The sequence below is a fragment of the Agrilus planipennis genome, unplaced genomic scaffold, assembly GCF_000699045.2.
Source record: "Agrilus planipennis isolate EAB-ADULT unplaced genomic scaffold, Apla_2.0 scaffold1, whole genome shotgun sequence".
In the NCBI taxonomy this organism is placed as follows: domain Eukaryota; kingdom Metazoa; phylum Arthropoda; class Insecta; order Coleoptera; family Buprestidae; genus Agrilus; species Agrilus planipennis.
Window position 1 is genome coordinate 4,546,839 of NW_020442466.1, and position 20,741 is coordinate 4,567,579.

Below are 20,741 nucleotides of genomic sequence, written 5' to 3' on the forward strand. Positions count from 1 at the left end.
GTATGTATCCACTTAAATTCATTAGAAACATGTGTTTAAAACAATGTTGGTTCACATGTTGTAGCCATTTCATAAAAAAAGGATAAATTTGTCGTTCCATAAACTGCAACAGATTCTTGAAAATTTTTGGAATGAATGTACTTAATCATAAATCAGATATAAACGGGTGTTATAGGCGCATAACGTTTTATAAAATACCACAAATGGCGCAGTAAACGCCATCTGTAGCACGATGCTACATTTTGGTCTGTGTTCTGTCGGAGCTTCCTGCGACGCGCTGATGAGATCCAAAAAGATCAAATTCGCGATCCGCGTCTGGCAGTTTCGACAGAATACAGACCACTTCGAATTATTTTATTCGACGCATAATGTAAATAAATTAATTTTGAACATGGGGGTAATTTTTAGGGGGCCAATAGGAAATAAAAAAAAAATAATTTTGCAAACTGTACCGCGTGACATATCAAATGAAAGAGCTTGTTGTAAGGGTCTCAAATATAATTTTAAAATAAATAGTTTTAAAGTTATTTAAGAAAATAGATGTAGTAAGTAAATATTTGATCAATTTATCTACACAATTTAATTAAATACGTATGATGGAGTCACTTCAGGGCATCAAAGATGACGTATGCAATATGGTCTTAGCAAAACAATGAAAAGTTTTTCTTGAGTTAATTGTGTAACAAGACGTTAAAACATGTGTCGCAGACAGTATTACTAAGCAGTTACATTAACATCATCTTCGTATAACTATTATTACAATATTGTGTCCCGCACGTTTTTTTGTTCAAACCTCCTTGAGCCACGGATACATTTAGTTTACATTCTCATTAGTTTCTTGCTTATAATTAGCGAATCGACAGTGATTATCTTTATAACAATTTACTGTAATAATGATGCACCTCCTATGGATTTTCGTAATCATATCGGATAATGTACAAGTGTTTTCGATGATGCCACCCCAGATAGCTCATCGTTCTCGAAATAATAGGGTAAGTCATACATTTTTTTAATATTTATCTCTAAAAAACTTTCGAGTGACTTATTTATTTAAAAATTTCGAATTTCTATTAAATTTCATTTTTTTATATAAGCCTAATTTCAATTCAGTTTAAATAATATAAAAACACATAAATTTTATAATAATTTTTCAATTGTTTCCTTTTCGTCAAAAATATTTGCAGAATAAAAATTTTTGATTCAAATTCCTGTTCAGATTACTCAAGAAAACAATGATGCAATCGAAAACTACTTTCTTGTTTTAAATAACAATCAGTTTATACACTTATGTACAAATCTGTCGATGCATTTATAGCTTTATTAACATAAAACACGAAATCGTTGTTTCTTTAGTTTAAATAACAAATACCATATCAGCGCATTCCAATCAGAACTGTTTACTGGTTTTGTATTCTTGGTAGACAACTTGTGTCATTTAAAGGTTTAAATAATGCAAAAAATGGTATTATTTCGTAAAAAATACTCTCAAGTCCTTTCAAAGCAAAAATTTTAAGATGGAATAAAAAATAGATCTATGTGATCACAGCTCTTTTTATATTTTGATGTAATAGATTTTCACCTTTTTCAAGTTCTTGGTAGAATACAGATGAAATAAATTGGTGATTTTAAAGTCAAATAGCGCACTTGTTTCTAATAACATCTCACATCAAATGATGTTAAATCGATGAAAACAATGTTCTCTTTAATGTGTAAATTGATAAGTAATTGAATGCAAACAATGGAATATCAAAGAATATCAAGAACAAACTGGAAGCCCGAAGTCAAAACACTTGACAGAAACAAAAGAATCAAGCCAGAAGTTTGTTAATCGATTCATCAAAGAGATCGTTACTTTTCGATCGATTCTGATCATTTAATGTGAGATATCTACGATTAGGAATCACTTTGAAATTGCCCAAATGTTTTAATAGTCAGATGCAGTCGTAAGAGATGGTAGTTGGAGACAGTCCACTACACCAACAACAAATTCATATTTGGCGGATGCCGCCCCTTCACAGTTAGACTATCGTCTATCGAGATTGGAAAGGGCTTTTGCTGAAAGACTAGAAAGTCTCAGAATCGACATTAAAGAAACAAATAGAAGATTGCAAGCTTTGGAATGGCAAGGTGCCGATGCTCATGCCAAAATCGATAATATAAAAAACGATCTGTCAACTTTGAGTAGTGCCGATGGTAAGAAAAGCTGCGAACTGGACCAGGCGAAATTACAAACCAAAACCGAAAATTTGTCGAAGGGAATTCAGTTGTTGGTGGCCAACATGAGATCCCTCAATGTAGACATTGGAGCCATCAGGAGTAATTTGTCCTTCCTTGCTGATAATACAAGGCAAGTATCTACTCAAGAAAACGGGAAAGAAAAGGCAAACCTGTTGAATTCAGAACATTAACTTACTAGTTCTCATTAGCACACCCTCTGGGATTAAGTTGATTAACATCATCATGTAACTGCCTGTAGTTTATAGTGTTTGACAGTAGCAGTAAATCTCTACCAGATGACTTTTTGCTATCAGTTACTTGCTAATATTAATCATCTTGCTTCCATAGTTATCATCATCATCATCATCATCATCATGGGGTCGTTACTTCTTAAAACTGTTCACTCTTTTTTACTCTGAGCTAATCGTCGCATTTCTCTAAAACTAGAACATCCCACATCCTTAACTACTTGTGGACAGTAATCTAATCTAGGTCTACCTTTACTCCCTATAACTCCTGATTTTGCTTCCAATAAGTCTCTAATTAATTAATTATTGACTACTATTCCTAATACCTACTCATTTGTAACACATTTCGAACGTTTCTAACCATTTTTTCCCGCCGCATCCACCGCTTCAGGCTTTTAACAATCTTTTTAGAATTTCTAAATTAACCGTCCCAAAGCATAAGAGTGACTCTTTTTTTTTAATGACAACTCGACCCTGCGCTATACTCTGTTTTATATCATCTCTACTCTTAGATGGTGTAACTTTTATTTTCTTGTTTCTTTGATACGCTTCCAGGGAGTTGCGACAAACCCCCGAAGGAAGTCAGTTATCTGAAGACATTGCTTCATACCATCAGCTATCGAAAAAAGACTTTCCCAAAAACTGTAACGAGATTGTCTCACGTGGATATAAAGTTTCAAAAATTTATAACGTCAAACCCGATGGGACTAACAGTACGTTTTTGGTAATGTGCGATATGGAAACGATGGGAGGCGGATGGACCGTAATTCACAATCGGTTTGATGGCAGTGAGGAGTTTTACAGGGACTGGGAGGAGTACAAGAGAGGATTTGGTAATTTAGGTGGAGAATTTTGGTTAGGATTGGAAAATATTTATCTTTTAACAGGTAGGTTACAAGAAACTATTCATTCATATCCAAATTAAGGAAAGTATGTAATGGAAAATGTAATTTAAATGTAGGTGTCACTTGTTTTTATTACGTACTAGCGACCCTACCCGCCCCATTCAAAAGATACCCCCTGAACATACTAAATATACTACAGAATGTCTTTATATACAACATTCACAATTTTTTTGTCATTAGACAATACAAACCGGCCTCCCGGCCGGTACCGCCGCAACCGCTATGTCCCTGCATTTTAAGTCTGTAATATCTTCGAAAATATTCATTTAAATTACATGCTGTAAAGGTCCATATTGATCTATATTAAATGCACAATGTATTTAAGGTACTTAATTGGATAAGAATTAATGCTGTATTGCCTACAATCGCTTCGTAAATAAGTCATTATTTCTCATAAAGTAAAGTAAAGGATGAAAATGGTTATTGTGGGTTATCCCTAAGAGATAGACATATACCATCGCGGCCTTTTTTTAGACCCCTTTAAGATGTACAATATTGTAGTACATTATTTTGATCTATCTCGTAGGGTTCAGCCAGCGTTTACAATGTTAGCGCAAAAAATGTGTTTATTTACGACATCACGTTAGAAACCTCTAAAATTATCAGTGTTTCCCTACTATATTATGCATGTATTATACATATAAACCTTCCTCTTGAATCACTCTATCTTTTAAAAAAAACCGCATCAAAATCCGNACATATACCATCGCGGACTTTTTTGTAGACCCTTTTAAGATGTACAATATTGTAGTACATTATTTTGATCTATCTCGTAGGGTTCAGCCAGCGTTTACAATGTTAGCGCAAAAAATGTGTTTATTTACGACATCACGTTAGAAACCTCTAAAATTATCAGTGTTTCCCTACTATATTATGCATGTATTATACATGTCAACCTTCCTCTTGAATAACTCTATCGTTTAAAAAAAACCGCATCCAAATCCGTTGCGTAGTTTTAAAGATTTAAGCATACATAGGGACAGACAGCGGGAAAGCGACTTTTTTTTATACTATGTAGTGATGGTACAGTCAGTATAACAAACAAATCGTGTTCCTAACTGGTTAAATATTACTTATGGAGTTTTGTGACGTAAACCCTTTCTTTATTTAATGATAAAGTCAGTTGTTATTACCATTCTTAAGCAGTGATCAGGTCTAGGTCATCCTCGCCCCTCCTGTACTCCTGTTTCTGCTAACTAATCCTTAATGTCTTGGAAGGCCTCTTACCATCATATCTTCCCCTTTTGAGGGTTCCGTACGTCCGTTTTTTTTAAATTGATATCATCCGTTGAATATGAATTGAGATATTTCGAGAACCGAAACCGTGATAATAATTTTGGTTACGATCTCCTCTTGCTGTTGATCCTGCCCGGAATTTTTCCATCCGGAAGACACGTCTTTTCCTGTTTCTCCGTCCAGATGACCGTAAATTTCCAGACAACACCTCCGCCCTTTAGGGAGAACCGTTTACGTATACCTTTCAAACAGTTAATAAATAATTGCGACTGTAGTAAGGTTGAGATGTAATGCGGCGAGAACGTGGAACCTGTTTGGCAAACAACCGACGCTCGGCGTCGTCTTTATTGCAGGAAATGAAGTGAACGAGCTGCTCGTTGAACTGGAAGATCTGGAACACAGGAGGACACAGGCTCACTACGAGACCTTCAGCGTCGGTCCTGAAGAACGCGGCTATCCTTTGCACGTCCTGGAAGGATACAAGGGCGACGCCGGTGATTCCCTCATATACCACGCCGGGTCTAAATTTAGCGCGAGGGACAAGGATCAGGACGGATGGATTGAAGGGAACTGTGCCCAGGCTCACGGTGAGAAAGAAATTTAATTTGATTCTCTCGGGTATAGGTGAATTAATTAGATAAGGTGTACTAATTGTTAAACGCTCCACTTACTCGAATATCCTTCGGGAAGTTTCAAGGACGACAAATATTTGACGTCAAAATTATGTTATCTTTTCGTCTTTGACGCTACAAGAAATATAATCTTAATATTATTCTTATTTTATATGTCAAAGAAGTATTTTACAATCATCAATTAATGACTGCTTTATGACGTTAAAATAACGTTAAATTTTCGCTAAGGTCATCTAGAAACCTTTTATTTAGTATACTTCATTTACTTTCTCTAGCGATGTGCCCCTTCCTATGTCTTGGATGCGCGCTGGCAAAATCGTAGGCAGGGAGAAAAACTCTTGTTCATTAAAAATACTCTTTCGTACAGTACCTGCCAAAAGTTTTCTTCAATCATGATTGTAGTGCGAGTCAAAAACAAGCGTTAAAGCCTTTAATATGTCTTCCAATATAAATAAACGTTTCGTTTATATTTTCAGTAGTAAATGGTACCAATAACAGCACATTTGAGTAATGCAATTGTAGTGGATAAAATGGTCAGTTTTTTCGTGCAGTACTGTACGGATTATACGCTCCTCACGGGTTAAGAGTTTGGCCGAGAGTTGTCTCCTTCCTTTTCTGGTCTAGTGCTGTTCTTTTCTACTTTGCGCCTGTCAAACTGAAGGCCACATCGCTACAGAAACTAAACGATTTGCCATTTGATGATTGTCAAAAGAAAGAAATTGCGTGAATTTTTCTAATTGATATTTACGATCTTTGGACGTCGCATTCACGTTAATTTTTGGTCATTTTAGTTACTTTTTAAAAAGAGACTAATGTATAATTTTAATAGGGGGAGCTTGGTGGTATAGGGGATGTGACACAGCCAATCTTAACGGCCGATATTTAAAGGGGGAGCTACCCGATCAGTATATTTATCAGGGCATGTATTGGGCAGGATTTAAAGGACCCAAATATAGTCTTTTGAAAGCAAGGATGCTGATAAGGCCAAAAAATGACGAAAGTGAAATCCGAAATTTGAGAAGCGCAATTTCACCGAGAAACATATAACTATATACGAACTTAAACAAACACTCAGTATTTAAACAAGTTTTAATTATTTTTATTACTTTTACCTTAATATGGAAAGTATAAAATATATTTAGTTATAGTACGTTTGTGTATGTTTTAATAAAAAAAATTCTGTGCTAATACCTGTTTATTAGATCGATAGATTAATTAGATACTTTATTGCTTCCTAGCTAAGAAGCACTTGGAACTGTCTCTCGGATGGTAAGTGTTCTTTACGACTTTGCTAATATCTTATTTTCTAGCCCTTTTCCAAAAAAAAAAAAAAATCGGTAGGTGGTGGAGACAGGTTCCCAAAATTGATGAACAAGATGATCTACAGGTAGGTAAATATAAATCGTAAATACACGAAATTAAGCCAGGAGGGTTGTTTACAAAATAAGATACATGTACCACGTACGTACGAGGGTGTGTTTTTAAGTTCGCGGAATGGGTAGGTAGGTCATTAGTGAGGCTACTTACTCGAGTCATTACGAATTAAGCAACTCATTATTACTATCACAATCAGCTGGGAAAATCATGGCGACAATCTTTTGGTACTCAGAAGGGATCCTATTGATCGATTATAAAGATAAAAGTGTCTCCATGACCGGATATCCTAGAGCAGTTAAAATTCTTCACGATCATCTTGGTATGACTAAAGTCAGCACAAGATGGATACCGAGAATGCTCACTCCATCTCTAAAACTGGACCTCTGTAGTGAAGATAAAGATGGAGTATTGACTCAAATTGTTACTGGGAACGAAACTTGGGTTCGCCCTTTGGAAACTGAGTCCAAACAGGACTCTATGCAGTGACATAAAAAAGGCATACTACCACCCAAGAAGTTTAAGGTGTCACAATCAGCTGGGAAAATCATGGCGACAGTCTTTTGGTACTCAGAAGGGATCCTGTTGATCGATTATAAAGATAAAGGTGTCTCCATAACCGGATATCCTAGAGCAGTTAAAATTCTTCACGATCATCTTGGTACGACTAAAGTCAGCACAAGATGGATACCGAGAATGCTCACTCCATCTCTAAAACTGAACCTCTGTAGTGAAGATAAAGATGGAGTATTGACTCGAATTGTTACTGGGGACGAAACTTGGGTTCACCCTTAGTAAACTGAGTCCAAACAGGACTCTACGCAGTGGCATAAAAAAGGCACACTATCACCCAAGAAGTTTAAGGTGTCACAGTCAGCTGGGAAAATCATGGCGACAGTCTTTTGGTATTCAGAAAGGATCCTGTTGATCGATTATAAAGATAAAAGTGTCTCCATAACCGAATATCCTAGAGCAGTTAAAGGAAGCAGTCAAAGAAAAAAGGAGATGAAAATTGACGACAACGCGCCTGTTTACAAAAGCCTTGTTACGATGGCTGCCCTGCAGAAGGTGGGCTTCGAAATTTTGGCTCATCCACCCTACAGTCCTGACCTAGCTCCCAATGATTATTACCTATTCCCAAACTTGAAAAAAAAAGTCTTCGTGCGAAGAAATTTTCAACCGACGAAGAAGTGAAGGATGCAGTTTCGACGTATTTTTCAGACAAATAAGACAAAACATTTTTTTTTCGAAGGTATACGTAATTTAATTGAAAAATAGGAAAAATGTATAAGGGTAGCCAGGTGAATATATTAAAAAGGAACAACAAATTCGTACTTTTATTTCTTTTTCTTACCCTCCCAATTTCGCGAACTTAAAAACGGCCCCTCGTACAGACAATTCGTAATATCAGCGGTGTCGCATATTGTCATAAAATGAAAAACATGCGTTGCCCCGAAGCCAAAATACATAGCTAATACACACATTCGTATAAAAAAGGGAAACAGTTCCCTCGGCAAATGAAGAAGTCGGCAGCGTCATCATGGTCGGGTCCAAACGGTGAAGATGTATTTGGAAAGTTTGGTCATGAATAAAAGAACAAGAGGTAAAGGGTGGAGATGTCGACAAACACGGGAGGCAACAATTTTCATTTTTATTAGATTTCTGCGAGACGGATTCCCGATGAAATTCAGTCTACGTACATGCCCGTGAACCGAAGGAAAATTTTGATTTTTTTAACGGAAGGCTGGACTACCATTCCATCCAACATTAGGGAAAACAGAACAAATACATCCTTCAGGACACACAAATCAATCAATGATTCGCCGTTCCTTTATTATCAAAGTCTTTTGGGACAGTAAGTTCAATTCATCACCAATTAGAAGACATTCTTGAACATTTAGATCATAAACATTGTCATAAGTATTCAACATACACATATGTATACCTACGATGTCTCATAATCCTTGTGTTTCGCTGTTACCTTATTATCAAAGTCTTTTTGGCTTAGAAAGTTCAGTTCTTCACCAATTTGAAGACATTTTTCATCATTTACGCCATAAACATCGTCATAGGTACTCAACATACACATATATGGTGTCATTGGTTATTCCGTTATGTAAAGAATGAATTGTGTAACTGTTACTTTATTATCAATGTCTTTTTGGCTTACTAAGTTCAGTTCTTCACCAATTTGATGACATTTTTCATCATTTACGCCATAAAGATCGTCATAGGTACTCAACATACACATATATGGTGTCATTGGTTATTCCGTTATGTCAAGAATGAATTATGTAACTGTTACTTTATTATCAATGTCTTTTTGGCTCACTAAGTTCAGTTCTTCACCAATTTGATGACATTTTTCAACATTTACATCATAAACATCGTCATGGGTACTCAACATGCACATATACGGTGTCATTGGTTATTCCGTTATGTAAAGAATGAATTGTGTAACTGTTACTTTATTATCAATGCCTTTTTGGCTTACTAAGTTCAGTTCTTCACCAATTTGAAGATATTTTTCAACATTTACATCATAAACATCGTCATAGGTACTTAACATACACATATATTGTGTCATAGGTTATTCCGTTATGTCAAGAATGAATTGTGTATCACTGTTACTTTATTATCAATATCTTTTTGGGGTAGGAAGGTCAGTTCTTCACCAGTTAGAAGGCATTTTTAAACATTTAGGTCATAGGTACTCAACATACGCATATATGGTACCTTACGTTACCTTATCGTCTCGTTTTGAGGTTATATATTTAATTATTAGGTTATTTGTAGATTTTCTTTTGAAGAATGTGAATAAAATAAGGGTGAAATTAGGTCAGGAATGTGATGTGCAATCAAAGTTACCCTTTAAATTATGAAATAACACACGATGTTATAGATTTACACTACATAGTGTTTATCTGTCAGGTGCAGTAACTGAGTTAAGTGTTATTTAAATTATGGATTTTCACTAATGGTAAACACTGCAACCACTATAAAAGTTACCCTTAACCACGTGCTAGTGCCCATTTGTTTGCCTATGACCTTATGCAGTGCCGGGCATGCGCCCAGATTATACAGTGATCGCAGTGGGCGAACATCTAAACATAAAATAATCGCGTTTATCGCGGGTTCACATTCGACGCTCTGCGGGGTTGAATTTGCCAGTTAGTCGACGCTAGACGCCGTGACGCTCTCCACGTAGCTGCCCCGAAAAGATCGACGCCTTCGGACCGGGTTTTTTTAACATCGATTGCACACAACACAGAGCCACCAATTTTCAAATGTTGCTGACGACAAACAAGTGAACGAACTTTCCGAATTCTTTTGCTCTTTGTAGATGAAAATTTTAATGACGACGTAGATAAGAAGAAAAGTTTTTGAAAAGGTAAGTTTTATTTCCATTTTAATCTAAATGTAACAGGGGAAAGCCCCTGTTAAGTCAATTATTAAGTGAAATAGAGCTGGCAGATCTATATTTTGTTTGACAGACAAGTCATTTTAATGTCTTTAAGCGAAAGTCTTGAAAAGGCACCTGATTGTAACTCTTTCGTTAAATTCAAAACATGTATCTCATGATGTCTCAAAATGCGTTGCGATCATTGATGGTGATTATTCATTTTTCATATGGTTCCTGACCATTTGGTCGATGACCTAAAATAATTTAGGCAATTTAAATTGTGTAAAGCCTTAGCAATCTCAATCAAGTCATGACTTTCAGATTTTAGCGATAATTTATTATCATGTAGACTTTAAGTGGGAATGTTGTTTTTAATTGGTTTGTGTACTCCGGAAAATTCTGTAGTAGACTCACTTCAAACACTAAAAGTAAAATGTCGCAAAGTTTGTGTTACACGCCTGGTATAGTAAACAGGAATCATTACTTTTTCCTTTCTGTCAATCAATTAATTAAACATTTCCAGCATTCAATAAATTGTATTTCTTAGTTCATAAACTTGAATCAAAATAACAATACACTTTTTATGTTTTAATTACGTAATCGGTTTGTGCAAATAAGTTGCTCATTAATATTGAAGCTAATTTATGTGTTGCATTTCTTCTTATTATTAGAACTGATAATCAACAGATATTTTATTATTGTAATTATAAATAATTGTAAACGAAGAAGTACCTATCTATTGTGCTTTATTTTCTATTTTAAAATTTTACAGTAGGTGTGAAGACACAACGTTAGCATTACATTCCAAACAAATAGACAGTCATATTCACCTTTATCGATAACAAATTATTAGCATTCGGTTTTGTAAAACGTTTGGTAAAGAAATAGCTACATTAAAGTAGGAGAGTATTTTTATCTTCCAGAAGGCTATTTTTCTTATCTTAATGTTATCAAAACATATGTACTATGGAATTCAACTTTTTATGTAATACCTACAGCTACGGATATTTTATTTATGATTTATGATTATTTTAGTGTAGAATCGACATCAACGTTTCGCCTTTTGTTGTGAGGCTTTTTCAAGGCAGATTCTTTAGTTATTGACTCCGATTCTTTTACACATATCCTAAGGGAAAGAAATGGACAATTTAGATCTTTTGTTTACTTTTTTACTGTTGGCTTTATTTTTTCGGGAATTCTTTGTTATAATAGACGATATTGTATGGTACGTTTTTTGTGAAAAAGAAAACGTGAACGTATCCGATGATGGTCAAACTACAACAATGAATGCACGTAGTTACAAAAGACAATATAACTATTGTTTATCAAATCATAAACGATCATATTTCGTTAACAAATGACTTATATAATGGTGTTTAACAATACTGACATAATAATCAAGTAGTAATTAAAATAAAACATTTGAAATTTGAAAAACAAAATCGCCATTTGACGTGTAAACTGTTAAAGAAAGCAGAGTCAATAAATGGTAAGCTATTTAGTAGGTTTTTACAATGAAAAGTAAACATAAAAATGTATTTTACGTATTACATAGTTAGTTAATATTCAACTGACTCAATGTCTCAGCTGGACTGTATTCTTTTGCCAATTTTGAACCCATTGTAATGATTCTTTTTTTATTGGGTAGGTTATGTCTAAAGGGTGACCCTATTTGAAATGTAAAAAATATTCCTTTTTCGTTTTAGATATAGACTACGTCTTAAGTGTGGCCCTACTTGAATTTATTAACTTTTTAGTTAAGTTTGTGCGTTTCGGCAAAGTGTTAGGTATTAGGTACTAAAATCGGTTTTAATGCGTCGCCGCTATATTTAAATTATATTTTGCCATTGGATTATCTGTTTATAATTAATTAACCTATTTGTTATCTTCAGTAGCACATAAATACATTATGAAATAGTCATGTTTGCTAAAACGTAGTCAGTATATTAATTATTATTACTATTATTCTCATAACACGCGTTTGGTAGGTACCAGTCGACAGGGTGGTTAATAAAATGCATTTGCATTGCCAAATTATTTATCATAACCAGCCATTACATTTACCATAGAAAATCTACATTACAATAGACATTTGACTCATATAAAGACTATATTTTATCTGATAGGTAGGTATATAAATTTGTACAAATTACCTCTTCTGAACATTTAAAATTAATTGAGAATAACCATAACCAATAAGATAACAGGGAACTAAAATCTATTTTACATTAACCACATCATGAAAACCAAAAGACTAAAATTATTCTGCATCTCCATCTTTAAGAAGCGGGTCAACAACACAATCGAAGTAAGTTATCAATACTGATAGCGTTTTGCCGTGGGCCTTTGACCAATCGTGGGATTTTTCAACACAGCTGCAATTCCAGGGATTAAAATCCAATTCAATGTTATCTGATAGCGTGGGCGGTAAACTCTCTAAAAATTCATCAGAAAGGCAAGTTATCTGGTTATACCAAAACCAAATCAAAGATGTCTTTTCGAGTGATGAAAACAATCCTGGGGGCAAGTCGGAAATTGAATTATTTTTGAAGTTGATACCCTCAGCATATTTAACACCGGCAAATGTTTTCGGATGTAGTTCAGTGATTTGATTGTAGGAAAAATCGAGCCAGCACATGTCGGTCTTGTTATCTGTTCGGGTACTCTCTATATTTTGGAAGGCATTTTCCGGTAAACTGTTTAGGTTGTTGTGCTCGAAAACTAACCGAATGAGTTTTGGCGTTCGTTGAAACCAATTGGGATTCCATTTGGTTATTTCGTTGTTACCCAAATACAAACTGGTTAATTCGGGCATATCGTTCAAAGCCGTTTCTTCGATAACACTGATTTTGTTCCATGATAAGTCCAGTATCCTTATGTTCAGATTGTTGAAAACTCCATTTTCCACTTTCGTCAGTGAGTTTTCAGATAAATTCATTCGTTCCAATTTGGGCAGAATATCAAAAGTTCCTGGTTCAATATTTTCAATCTTATTATTGCACAGTTCTATGTCGAACAAGTTCTTGAAACCCTTGATATCTCCGCGTTTTAAATTGTTTATTCTTTTTCCAATTAAAATAAGTTGTAAGGTATCGTCGGGGAAATCAAGAAGAATACTTTTGTCACTTGGAGATTCTGTTGGCGATGTTGGTTTACAGAATTGTATTTTAACAACGACTATTAAGCAGAGGAAAATTGCTTTTAGACAACACATTTCGGACAATTAAGGCTTTGTTATAACTGCGATTGTTTATACTAACTGCTATAGAAGCAGATGCTTCTTCTTATATATTTAATTTTAATATTAAAAACACACGAAGGTTACTAATAAATTAACTTGAGTTAGAGTTACAAGAATATAGCGATTGTTGTAGAAGTTTTAAGACAATTAATCAAGAAATCTCAAAATTGTACCTACTTTTCTAATTAAGTATTCACAACTGCTGCTTACTGTTTCTATTAAGGTCAGAAGTTGTCCTAATTTACCCTGTGTAATGTTGGGTGAATAGAACCGACAGGTTTTTAATACAAGTAAAGATTTACTTTTTAATATAAAGTGCTTCAATCTGTAGCATTTTTGTGGAGTGTTTTCAATAAAAACACTTTCCATTAGATTTTGTTGTGACACGTCACGTTTTTAATTGAATTACTAAACGTAATGGATTTTTTTTATAGCAGACAGTATATTTAAAAGATTTTATACCTGCTTGAAATTCGTTTACTTTGGATGTTTTTTTGGTTCATTAAAGATTTAAAAATAAAAATACAAGACAAGCTTATAAATAAAAAAAATCGGTTGTCTGTAAAGTCGATTTGCTGACGATAGATGAACGTGACAACGTCATAAGACAATACTGATGGGATGGTTTCATTTTTCAAAAGAAAATTTTAATTTTTTTTGTTTGATAGATATTTTGTATGGATATAGAGAAGGAGGTAAATGGAAATGTATTATTGTATAGCAGCTGTCCACGCGGACGCATCGCTCACTGAAGTAGGAGAGAGACAGATGTAGAACGCTGCCGAACGCGGAGGCCGATTGTGCCTCTTTGTCGCTCGTTCCGCGCTCTCGCTTGCACTTCAAGCCTTAAATGGAACGCCTCAGAGCGAGGTAACGCCGCATGAGTCATGTTTTTTCGTGCGTGCAGCCGGCTCCATCGAATTATAAGACGTTGTCACGTCAAAAATAACAAATACTCCCAACAAGTAAAATTATTTTGAACATTTGCTACCCTCTCATCCAATTTTAGTTAATGCGATATTTACCATTTTATGGCATCCCTGAAAAAAGTAATAAAACGATAACTGGTGCTTATTGTGACACAGTTGTAGCAATTTTCTGCCTTACGTCGTTAGATCGCGTCTTTTGCCATATCAAACATATATATATATCTACGTAAATATAATGCTAAAAAAGGTGTATTTTTAGCTGTAGGGTACTCATGTTAGAAAGGAAATTGAATATCAATTTGTAAAATTGATGCACGGTTCGTATTGATAGATACGTCACAACAAGGTAACATTCAAAAGAAAGTGGTAGCGGTTTGTAAACTAACCAGGCTAAATATAAGGGAAGAAAGAATCAATAATAATGCCGAATGAGCACGATTTGTGGTCTGGATTTCTCCTGGCATATTCAAATTTCAAGATATGATAATGTCAAATCCAAACAAGTTCAATTAGCAACGTTTGGATTTTGGGATCATGATTTTCTAACATCATGACATGCTAACCCGAGTCGAAAAATTGGGACTCATTTTATCCTCAAATGAACTATTTAGACTCATTTTTTCCTCATTTAGACGTTTTTAATCTCAGATACCTCAATAAGTTTTCATAAGACTCATCACATTGGATTCTAAAAAGTCTCATTTTATTCTCAATGTCTGCAATCCTCAATTTAACCTCAACAAGAAAAGAATGAGACTTTTTGAAGACAAAATGAGGTTTCCTAAATAATCTTTACTCCTTAAAAGTCTCATTTTGTCCTGATACGGGAAAACCGCGGATAAAATGAGACTTTTGAGTCTTGTAGTTTGAAATATCCCTAAAAATTCTATTGAGATCAAATGAGGACAAAATGAGTCCCAATTTTTTGACTCGGGAAGGCAATTATAATTTATATATTCTCGTGGTTGTTTTTTTCGTTGTATTTCGAGCAATAGATTCTAACTTAATTTAATTAGAAAAAGGATAGACAATTTAAAACTTAGAAAGCCTTGATTGTTCAAAATGTGTTGTCTAAAAGCAGTTTCTCTTTGCTTAATTGTCGTTATTAAAATACAATTCTGTAAACCAACATCGCCAACAGAATCTCCAAGTGACAAAAGTATTCTTCTTGATTTCCCCGACGATACCTTCCAACTTAGTTTAATTGGCAAAAATAATAAACAATTTAAACCGAGGTGATATCAAGGGTTTCAAGAACTTGTTCGACATAGAACTGTGCAATAATAAGATTGAAAATATTGAACCAGGAACTTTTGATATTCTGCCCAAATTGGAACGAATGAATTTATCTGAAAACTCACTGACGAAAGTGGAAAATGGAGTTTTCAACAATTTGAACGTAAGGATACTGGACTTATCATGAAACAAAATAAGTGTTATCGAAGAAACGGCTTTGAACGATATGCCCGAATTAATCAGTTTGTATTTGGGTAACAACGAAATAACCAAACGGAATTCCAATTGGTTTCAATGAACTCCAATGCTCATCATTCGGTTAATTTTCGGGCACAACAACCTTAATAGTTTACCGGAAAATATCAGACATATCTCAAAATTTTGATGTGTTAAGACAGTTCTGGACTCTGCATTGCAAATCACATCGTGTTCTTTTTTTTTGACCTGTGTTATCTAACAAAGACAGTTGCACCCTGATGCATTTTAATAAGAGAGTAGTGAGTATTATTAGATAATATATCGACACTCAGAGATATAACGTTGGCACTAACGATTGTATAATGTGCCCATTTGTATATGAAAAAAATAGACGTGACCTATTGCGACTTCGCGTGTTACAATTGACTTCAGGATTACGAAGCAGTTTGCGGAACTGTTTCGTTATTATGAGTGTGTAGGGGGTGGGGGTGGTTACTTTTGCATGTACATATAGTTTAGGGCTTCGTTTGTCTAACCTTGCCCCCGTTTATTTCTTTTTTGTGTTAGTTCGCGTTGCTATAGAGCCGAAAGTGCTTTATATACATTTTACAATGGCATTTACCAGAATGCGCTAATAACTTTGTTTGCAAAACTTTGTGTGCCGTAATATAAACAAAAGAAAAATGAAGTAACGTGAATTAGATTTCAAACTAGGTATTACCCAGTTAGTTTCCTTTTAGGTAACAACTTCTGGGGAATCGAATAATAATTATTATTATTACTACTTCCCATTTATGTAAATACATATTGCTATTGGTTGAAACATTGTTAGATACTGTTAAAATTATAAAAATATATGGATAGGTACAGTAACTGGCTAAGAGGGGTGCGGCAGGCTCGGGCTTTTGGTCCTGGTCATCATCATAAGATCGTCAGTCCTAAGACTGGTTGGACACGTACCTCCACTCTTTCCTATCCTGAGCTTCGCATTTCCCTAAAACTAGAACAACCCACATCCTTAACTATTTGCGAATAGTAATCTATTCTAGGTCTACCTCTACCCCTCCTAACTCCTGTTTCTGCCTCTAATATGTCTCTGACTAGACCTTTATGTCTGAGAAGGTGTCTTACCAACCTGTCTCGCCTATTTTTTATTGACTTCCATGGAGTCCTCCGTTCTCCTATTCTTTCCAATACCTCGTCATTTCTAACCTTTTCTACCCACGATATCCTCATCATTCGCCTGTAACACCACATTTTGAACGCTTCCAACCTTTTCTTTTCCGCCGCGCCCACTGTATATGTTTCTCACCCTATACAGCGCCGTGCTCCAAACATACACCTTTAACAACCTTTTAGAAGGGACTTCTTTTTATTAAAGGCGACACGACCCTGCGCTATCCTCTGCTTTATATTTTTTGGTCCTAGTGGAGTTGCTAAATTGTGAGAAGTCCTTTTTGATGAAATCCTAAAGCAAAAATGCACGAAAAGGAATAGAAATAATATCGTAGCAATAAATAAGTCCCAAACAACCTAAACGCCCTGTAATTCATCACGGAGCTTAATGGTTGATGTAGATATAAAGCGATCAGAGAGGTTATCGCGATGAATAGCGTTGGGGCCGTATTTTTTCCGCCCTATCACCTATAAACCTTTTATTGCTAAAATTCTGTGAACAACGTCCACGTTCTCGTATAGACATGCATTTGTGATAATTAAAGTACTATCTGCAAATGGTACGTTCCAAATCTAGATCATTTTCCGTTAGAATTTCAACGCTATTTAAATCACTAGCTTGGTCCGCACAAATCGGCGACATTTTAATGATGTATGTACATATAGGCAACCAACCATGCACCCAAGTATAGACATATAGATCCAACTTTGAAACTTTTTATCCACAACTAATTAATTGTATAAGATGGACAAATACAAAAGGTACGTGTTCGACTGGTTTAAATTTCCCAATTATGTAATAACTGCGGTTGTACCAACCCTGTAATGGTTACAATAAAAAAGTAATTTTAGGAAAACTTTTAATGGCTTGTCGACTACAAAGAAGCCCTATAATATTACATTCAAGTGCCTAGTGGGTAAATATTTCAGTATCGTTCCCTGTGACACGTTAATATTCTATTTTCCTAGCTGCCGAACGTGATGGATTACGCAGTTAAAGTTTTATTGGAATATGGCACGGGTCACAGATTTTCAAAGCCAACTTAGAACCGTACAAGTGTGCGAATAATGTGTATATGCATGCATACGTGGTGCAGCCCTTTCCGACTAATTTCTCAAAAGAACATGAACCGTTATTATGTAACCACGATGCGATATTTATACTTTGTCTAACAAAAGATCACTTTGTCGTTTAATAGGGAGGGTGGTTATATAAGGGCGCAGGGGAATATGACCACAATATTTTTTTTTTATAGTTTCGCGTCATAGGGAAAGCAATTTTGAATGTCCTTAATATGAGATGCAATGTGATTTGGTAAAAGCAGTTGTTTTTACGTATTTGAATGTCAATTGTTTAATTATTTATAGAAAGTGTCTTTGTATTTCCGAAGTTTGATGTATTTTTATTTCCGATGTGTTCTTTGTTTCTCAATTTAAAGGTTCGCTTGGTTTGGCTGGATTAGTTTCCGGAGATTTACCGACATTTGTTTCCTGTGAATTATCGGGTTGTTCGGAAAGTCATTTCGTTTTTTCCCGACAGAGGATTTAATTGTATTCTTTTGCACCCAACTTCACATTTAAGCCGTAAAATTTTTATATGTTTTGAGAGCTCTTATAGCAAGGCTTGTGTGTGAAAAATTCCAATTAATTCTACGCAGTAGTTTTTGGTTGGTGCCCTTTTAAATATGGAGAGCGATAAGCAGCATTTTCGACATATCTTACTGTTTTACTACAGAAAGGGTAAAAATGCTGTTCAAGCCAGAAAGAAATTGACTGATGTGTATGGAGAAGGTACGTTGACAGTACGCCAGTGCCAGAACTGGTTCGCTAAATTTCGATCCGGCAATTTTGATGTCGAAGATGCACCACGTTCGGGAAGGCCGGTTGAAGCTGATAAAGACGCGATAAAGGCATTAGTTGATGTGAACCGGCGAATGACAACACGTGAGATCGGATTGAGGTTAAATTTATCAAATTCAACAGTTTATGACCACTTGAAAGGCCTGGGATTATCCTCGAAGCTCGATATATGGGTTCCCCATGTTCTCACAGAGAGAAATCTGTGTCGCCGCATTGACGTCTGCGATTCGCTTCTCAAACGTCACGAAAATGATCCGTTTTTGAAGCGCATCATCACTGGGGACGAAAAATGGGTTGTATATAACAACGTCAAACGCAAGAGGTCATGGAGCAAAAAAGATGAACCGGCTCAAACCATTTCCAAAGCCGATATTCACCAAAAAAAGGTGATGCTGTCTGTTTGGTGGGATTTTAAAGGAATCGTTTTTTTTGAGCTTTTACCGGATAACACAACGATTAATTCGGAAGTCTACTGTCATCAGCTGGACAAACTGAATGATGCACTTCAACAGAAAAGATCAGAACTAATCAACAGGAAAGGTGTAGTGTTTCACCAAGACAACGCGAGACCTCACACAAGTTTGGTCACTCGCCAAAAGCTTTTACAGCTTGAATGGGATACAATGCTACACCCACCATATTCTCCAGACCTGGCACCATCGGATTATTATTTGTTCCGGTCACTCCAAAATTTTTTAGACGGTAAAACCTTCACCTCAAAGGAGGAGGTCAAAAACCTCCTCGATCAGTTTTTTGCCAGCAAAGACCAAAAATTTTATGAGCGTGGAATTATGCTACTAGCAGAAAGATGGCAAAAGGTGTTGGACCAGAACGGTCAATATATAATTTAATAAAGTATTTGTTTATTATACGAAAACTGTCTTTCATTTCCACAAAAAAAACGAAACAACCCTATAATTTGCTTATAATTTTACCAGGTATTAAATTTTAATAGCTGTAATTTGTCTTTGTAATGTTGCATTCTCTCTGGGGTTTAAGGGATGCTGATGCTGATAGCGAGGTCTCTATGCACCGTTGAATTGTCGACTTACTTTTTATTATTCTCACTGTAAATTGTAATATTATTTTTAAAATAGTTTTTTATCAATACCCGTGTAATTAAAGTAACCGAACAATTACGTTATCGCATGTTTGGTTGTTAAACATTTTTCATGTTACTCGTTATTTTGTGCCACTTAATAAATAATATTATACATATGTATATGGGCTAAAAAATATTTTTCTTTTCGTAGTTTCATTAACCAGTTTATTCAATTTTAAAGTAACAATACGTTAATTCTGTTGTTACAGATGTTATGGAAAATGGTGATATTGCTTGCCGTTTTAAGTGAAATGTTTATGGTGAAAGGCAGAAGTGTTGGAAAAAGAAATTCCGGTGCTTCAGATGGTCTAGAAGAAGCCGATCAGGTAAGATCAAATAAAATAATTTTTATATCATCATCATTATAAGGTCATCAGCCCTAAGTCTGGTTGGACACGTACCTCCACTCTTTCCTATCCTGAGCTAAACTTCGCATTTCCCTAAAACTAGAACAGCCCACATCTTTAATTGTTTATTTCACTGCTGTCACTGTCAATTTATTTCTCCTCTTTCTCGGCGATCTTCCTTTAAATACTCTTTTGTTTACTTTCGGAAACCTTCTGGAAACATCCGGATAGTGTATTTTTTCTTTGAACTGTTTAGCTGCTTTCCTAAAACGCAGGTACGACACACACATTTACAAATACTAAAACATCCCACATCCTTAACTATTTGCGAACAGTAATCTAATCTAGGTCTACCTCTACCCCTCCTAAATCCTGTTTCTGCCTCTAATATGTCTCTGACTGGACCTTCATGCCTGAGAAGGTGTCCTACCAACCTATCTCGTCTATTTTTTATTGACATCCATAGAGTCCTCTGTTTTCCTATTCTTTCCAATACCTCTTCATTTCTAACCTTTTCTACCCACGATATCCTCATCATCCGCCTATAACACCACATTTCGAACGCTTCTAACCTTTTCTTTTCCGCCGCTCCCACTGTCCATGTTTCGCACCCGTACAACGCCGTGCTCCAAACATA

The 20,741-nt window shown here is 35.3% G+C and overlaps 3 protein-coding genes across 3 annotated transcripts in view; 2 read left to right on the top strand and 1 right to left on the bottom strand.

The window, feature by feature from the left end:
• Positions 1–637: 637 nt before the first annotated feature.
• Positions 638–6,387, top strand: LOC108733324 (techylectin-5B-like). The gene is made up of 5 exons (XM_018464428.2): positions 638–992; positions 1,932–2,347; positions 3,021–3,352; positions 4,960–5,193; positions 6,068–6,387. The coding sequence occupies exons 1-5, from the start codon at positions 894–896 to the stop codon at positions 6,283–6,285; spliced, it is 1,299 nt and encodes a 432-aa protein (XP_018319930.1). The 5' UTR covers positions 638–893; the 3' UTR covers positions 6,286–6,387.
• Positions 6,388–11,464: 5,077 nt separating this feature from the next.
• The window catches only part of LOC108733350 (connective tissue growth factor), a 38,457-nt gene continuing 29,180 nt past the window's right edge, over positions 11,465–20,741 (top strand). The window contains exons 1-2 of the mRNA XM_025981164.1: positions 11,465–11,504; positions 19,967–20,083. Coding sequence (XP_025836949.1) covers positions 11,502–11,504; positions 19,967–20,083 — 120 coding nt within the window. The 5' untranslated portion in view covers positions 11,465–11,501. The remainder of the gene's footprint in view (positions 11,505–19,966; positions 20,084–20,741) is intronic.
• On the bottom strand, positions 11,993–13,285 carry LOC108733370 (leucine-rich repeat-containing protein 15-like). Its single transcript, XM_018464503.1, has one exon. The coding sequence runs from the start codon at positions 13,227–13,229 to the stop codon at positions 12,276–12,278; it is 954 nt and encodes a 317-aa protein (XP_018320005.1). The 5' UTR covers positions 13,230–13,285; the 3' UTR covers positions 11,993–12,275.

Bases quoted from the DNA above. Each gene is read 5' to 3' on its own strand.
- LOC108733324 (XM_018464428.2), top strand. From the start codon at position 894: ATGATGCACCTCCTATGGATTTTCGTAATCATATCGGATAATGTACAA. The intron at 993-1,931 runs GTAAGTCATACA...ATGTTTTAATAG, and splicing joins ATCGTTCTCGAAATAATAGG to TCAGATGCAGTCGTAAGAGA. The intron at 5,194-6,067 runs GTGAGAAAGAAA...TAATTTTAATAG, and splicing joins GAACTGTGCCCAGGCTCACG to GGGGAGCTTGGTGGTATAGG.
- LOC108733370 (XM_018464503.1), bottom strand. From the start codon at position 13,229: ATGTGTTGTCTAAAAGCAATTTTCCTCTGCTTAATAGTCGTTGTTAAA.